The sequence below is a fragment of the Merops nubicus genome, unplaced genomic scaffold, assembly GCF_000691845.1.
Source record: "Merops nubicus isolate BGI_N331 unplaced genomic scaffold, ASM69184v1 scaffold2367, whole genome shotgun sequence".
Taxonomy (NCBI): Eukaryota; Metazoa; Chordata; class Aves; order Coraciiformes; family Meropidae; genus Merops; species Merops nubicus.
This window is the reverse complement of record NW_008620786.1, coordinates 3,671-8,602: the sequence shown is the minus strand read 5'-3', so window position 1 is coordinate 8,602 and position 4,932 is coordinate 3,671. Positions and strand designations below refer to the sequence as shown.

The following is a 4,932-nucleotide window of genomic DNA, read 5'->3' as shown; positions in this document are numbered from 1 at the left end:
CCTGCTGAATATTACACTTTTCAAGAAACAGACAAAAAAAATATTTTTAAATACTTCTCAAACACCACTGTCACTGTCAATGCTTTCTAGACACTCCCTAACAGTATAAGAGATCAGGAAACACAAAACCTGTCCTGTTTTCAAGTGCTAGAAATGTAGATGCCATGAAGCTTCTACCAAGCGGCTGTGTTTGTGTGAAACTCTGTTTCTGTGTCACTATCCTGACTATCACATCCTAACAGACCTTAAGACATACTCTGCTCTCTCCAGTTCTAAGAAGTTGAAAGCAGTCTTCCTCTCACTGCTTTCTAAAATTTCTTGATGTGTTAGTAGTGTAACAAGGTAGGGGAAAAAAAAAAAGGCTCTACCACCATCAGGGAACAATTTTCCTGTCTGCTTCTCTCACCCACCAACCAATTTCCAAAGCTACAATAATTTATGCTGACAAGATCCCTGTCAGTTCAAGATAGTAATAGTTAATGATATTAATTTCTCTCTGGTTCTTCTTGAAAAAAGATACCAGCAACAATAAAAACAGCAATGCTAGCTTCATTCACAGTAGCAGAACAACTTCATTAAGAAAATAAACATTTTTAAAATTACAATTCAGAGAACCAAACTTGTTAAATATACAACCCCCAAATACTAGCTGGCTTGACGCTTGCATCAGATGATCACTTTTACTCTTTATCACATAATGCTGGATTTCAAAACCATAACATTGACTAATTCTTAATAAGTCCAGAATAAAATTAAAGTTATTTTCATACTGGCCAAACATATAATTTACAGCACTGCTATCAGTATCTGATTTACAGCATCATCTGAGTATTGAATTACTATAAATATTAATATAATGCAAACTGGCAAGAGTGCAGTACAAAATCTAGCTCCCTACAGTCTAGTAAATGCTCCTTAAATGCCGTCACTAGAAGTTCTTACTTTCTGTCTGGCCCCTGCCAAACCCACCTCACACAGGCAGTCCTGCTGATTCTAGTAGGACTCTGTGTTGAGTGAGGTTACTCACACAAGAAGGAATCTGCAGGTCTAGACCCTTCCATTTTGATTTATAAGCATGAAGCACATGAGTCTAGCAGGAAGTTAACACTTACGCTTCCACTGTTGTTCTTACAGTCTGTTCCTCACCATCTTCATCTGAGCTGCTACACGTTGCATCAGAGTCCAGATCCTTCTCCACACGAGAGAGCAGCCCTCCAGCAGACAGTGCAAACCCCCGGATCTCACCTGGTGCCACGCTAACTCCGTTCTGTACGTCCGTACTCAAACTGCTCTCCAAAGTAGTTGCGCTGGTTTTTGGCCAACCTTCAGTGCACCTGAGGGAGCCACTGCTCAACAATCTGGCTGGCTCATGGAAAACCTTCATACTTTGTAGCTGATGTTTCACCAAGCATTTCAGCTGCTGATCACAGTGTTTGGTAACATGCTTTGCCAGGAGCATTTGTAAACGTTTCTGGATTCTTTTGGCACGACTGATTTCCATTTGTTGCTTAGTGACATGCTGGAGTGAGCGAGCATACACCTCCTCCTGGGTGCAGCTCAAAATCCCTTCTGAAGGCCTGTGAAGAATTTGGTGTAATAAATCCCCTTTTACTGTTTCAGTGCAGACTTCCAAAGCCCTACCCAAAAAACCATTCTTCTTGTACCATTTACTGTGTAAAAGCCTCATTTCTTCTGCGTTACTGGATGCAGTTACATTTGAATCTAAAAGTCTCTGCATTTCTGCCAAATTCGGAGATGTGGTCTCTGAAAATGCTTCCCTTTTGACCTGTTGCTCAGGTTCTGAATGACTAATCTGACCAAAAGATGTGTCAGCACCATTATGTAATGAATTTCTCATCTTGGAGCAGTCGGTCTCTCCCGCTTTGGTTTGCTTACCGGTTCTGTTGCTAAACGCAGAATTTGTACTCATTAACAAGACAGACTGATAGTGCTTGGAGGATGGTGGAGAACCAAAATGCTGCACACTGAAGATATCATTCCTGAGGTTGGACTCAGCAGTGGGGAACCCCAGGACTGAGCAAGTAATCTGTGCGATGGAGTCCTCTTTTATCTTCTCTTCCATTGCTCTGGAATTTTCCATGCACAAAGCTGTATCAGACTCCATAGCTCTAGAGGACAAAGAAGGTGACAAGTGGATACCATGACCTTTTGTTGCTGCCTCTCTGAGGGCTGGTGTCATTATAGCTACGGTAGGTAGTTTACAGCAAACCTGAAAATAACATGGGCCATGTAAATTTTCTCATTTTCAAGATACAGTACAAATACAACAATTATGTCAGATATTTCATTCTTTCAACATGGCAACATTACACAAAGATTCCATAAAAAGGGAAATTATCTAAAGAACACGGGTAGACTCCATGCCTTCCAAAACAAGAGCACTTTTTTTGGTTTTGTCTTTATTTCATTCAGAGGCTGTTCCATGTGCAGTGAAAGCCTTTACCTCTCAGGGGAGTAAGTGGTCATACCTCACTGCATTTCTGATGCTACCAGTCTGAGCAATAAGACTCACAAAGTTTCAAGACTGTCATCTAACCTTGCCCAAATTGAAAAACATGACCACAAACCACGTGACTGGAGGGATGAGTTTTAAAATATGTGTGTGAGTGTACACATGTGTATCTACACACATACAGAGAGGCACAACTACACATTCCCACCCCAGAACTCTGGCTGGATTTTATTTTAATTGAGTTGCATATGGTTTCCATTCAAGTGGGTTTCTTTATACTTAAATGAATCAACATCAACAGTGTTACAGAAATGGGAACTCTGCAGCTACCTATCACACCTTCAGCAAAGCAGAACATCTACCACATGATGAAACACTCTGAAATGAACTCAGAGGCACTACTGGAAGAAATATATTTCATGCAGATCTATATAAAGTAAGCATTTGATTAATTAACTGAGTATATATTCTCACAAATACAGTTTAGAAACTAATCATCAAGTCTAACAGTTTAAAGAAATAGAATGCATGTTCTAAATTTTTCCTAAAAAAAGGCTCTCCTGTGCTGTTGTATCAAATTATTCATCAGGCACTGCATGCATAATAGAAACACAAGATTCTTTGATAATAATTCAAGTAAAGACAAAAAGTTTCCCTTTACAAACCCTTTTGCCTGTGGCTTGCCACGAAGGGTTCCCAAACTTTGGGATCAAAAGACCAGCATCAACTCTGCCATCTCACACTGTATCTCTTCCACAGCCTACAGAGCAAGAATCACTGCCTTACATTGTACTTTCAGCTTTGTTTTGGAGATGGTTAAAAAAACCAAACAAAAGACCAAATTGAACGTGGCCTGCAGAAGCCCATAAAGATAAGCTACTACCAGTTCTACATTAAGAAGTTAGAGACAAAACCAGAAACAATAAAAGAGTAGTAACAAAAGCGTGTGTGGCACAACACTTCCACAGTGAATTCTGTTTAACTAGTGTACCAGTTGAGCAGCATTTCCAGTGCCCTCCTTTTAATGTCCTCAGTTTCTTTGATCTCCACAGCAACAGCCTAGCTCAGCAATTTTCAGTGCACAGATCCCATAAGGGGTCAACGATCCTGAGACTGCCATGTATGGATCTCAAGGAAAGCAAACTCCCTGTCTGAAGCCTTAGCTTCTTCACAACTACAGGTTTTACATTGAAGATGCAAACAGTAAAAGGGATATGTGGAAACCTAAGGAGCTGAGAAGCATCAGCCTGGACGCTTCTTCCTCAACCCTCAAAACACAAAGAAAAACACGAGTCACACGCTCCAGTATTGCCTTACTCTCCAAATGCTTTGTTCACCTTTCATTGATCCACAGGTACCTCAACCACGAGGTTTTCATCTCTGTACATCACCTCCCCAGCATCACAGGGACTAGGTTTGGTAGTCCTAATGTTAACCCTCAATGATACCATTAAAAACCTCAGAATTTTAACGTTTTTTCAATGAGCCAATGACTTCAGCCTAGAGAGGAATTTGGCATGAAATCCTCTCCAGTGGCCAGCTGTTCAGTAAGAGCCCCCTTACTAGGATCAGAGAGGGAAATGCACTGATGAGAGCTCTTGTCCCAAATCACAAAGACTCGGCAGTGCTTTCAGCACCCGGCTGACTCGTGGCTTTGTGTCCTTCCACTCTTGTAAGAGATAGGAGGCATGAGAATTCTTAAATCCAAAGAAGTATGGATTCAGATACTTCTGCCTTCCTCTCCTCTCCTCTCCTCTCCTCTCCTCTCCTCTCCTCTCCTCTCCTCTCCTCTCAGCATATGGCAAGTAACTATAATGACAAAGTGATTTCACATGGCTAAAACGTAATGGAGAGAGGACTGAAGCCCACACTGCCTCAGTGGGGTTACTATGAACTCAAGGGTGTCCCCATGTTTGATCTGATCCTGCAATCTCCAAGAAGCTATCCCAGAAGAACACTGTTAACCTGAGTTTATAACTGCTCCAACTTCACCAGCTACCTTCCTTAGCTCAAGTGGTTTAACAGTCATAGATTGCTACTCTGGAAAGCCAGGAAACGTCCACACACAGTACAGCTGCTGCTCAAGCAAGCAAGAAGTCTGGAGACGTGTATCTCATACAAATACAGTGGCTACTCAAAAAACTGGCAGCACAAAATTTTCAGAGTGCTGTGTTTTAATTTAATCACATTCCCTCAAATACGACATAGCCTCCTGGTACAGTTTCAAATTTCCTGAATTGCAGTGAATGCCACTAGCAAATTATTTTCAGGGTTTTTCTTATTTTTTTTTTAATTTTTTTTTTTTTTTTTTTTTTTTTTTTTTTGGGGGGTTTTGTTTTTTTTTTTTTTTTTTTATTTTTTTTTTTTTTTTTTTTTTTTAATTTGGGGGGCTTTTTTCATCCCTCTTTCAGAGGAAAGAGAGGAAGTAATCAAAGTACCCTCAGACCGAACCACAAACA

The 4,932-nt window shown here is 40.6% G+C and overlaps 1 protein-coding gene across 1 annotated transcript in view; it reads right to left on the bottom strand.

Annotated features, from left to right (window-relative positions):
* Positions 1-2,224, bottom strand: part of KANSL1L (KAT8 regulatory NSL complex subunit 1-like) — a 55,236-nt gene extending 53,012 nt beyond the window's left edge. Inside the window, exon 1 of the mRNA XM_008944203.1 lies at positions 1,113-2,224. Within this exon, the coding sequence (XP_008942451.1) occupies positions 1,113-2,200 (1,088 nt within the window). The 5' untranslated portion in view covers positions 2,201-2,224. The remainder of the gene's footprint in view (positions 1-1,112) is intronic.
* Between the last annotated feature and the right edge of the window lie 2,708 nt (positions 2,225-4,932).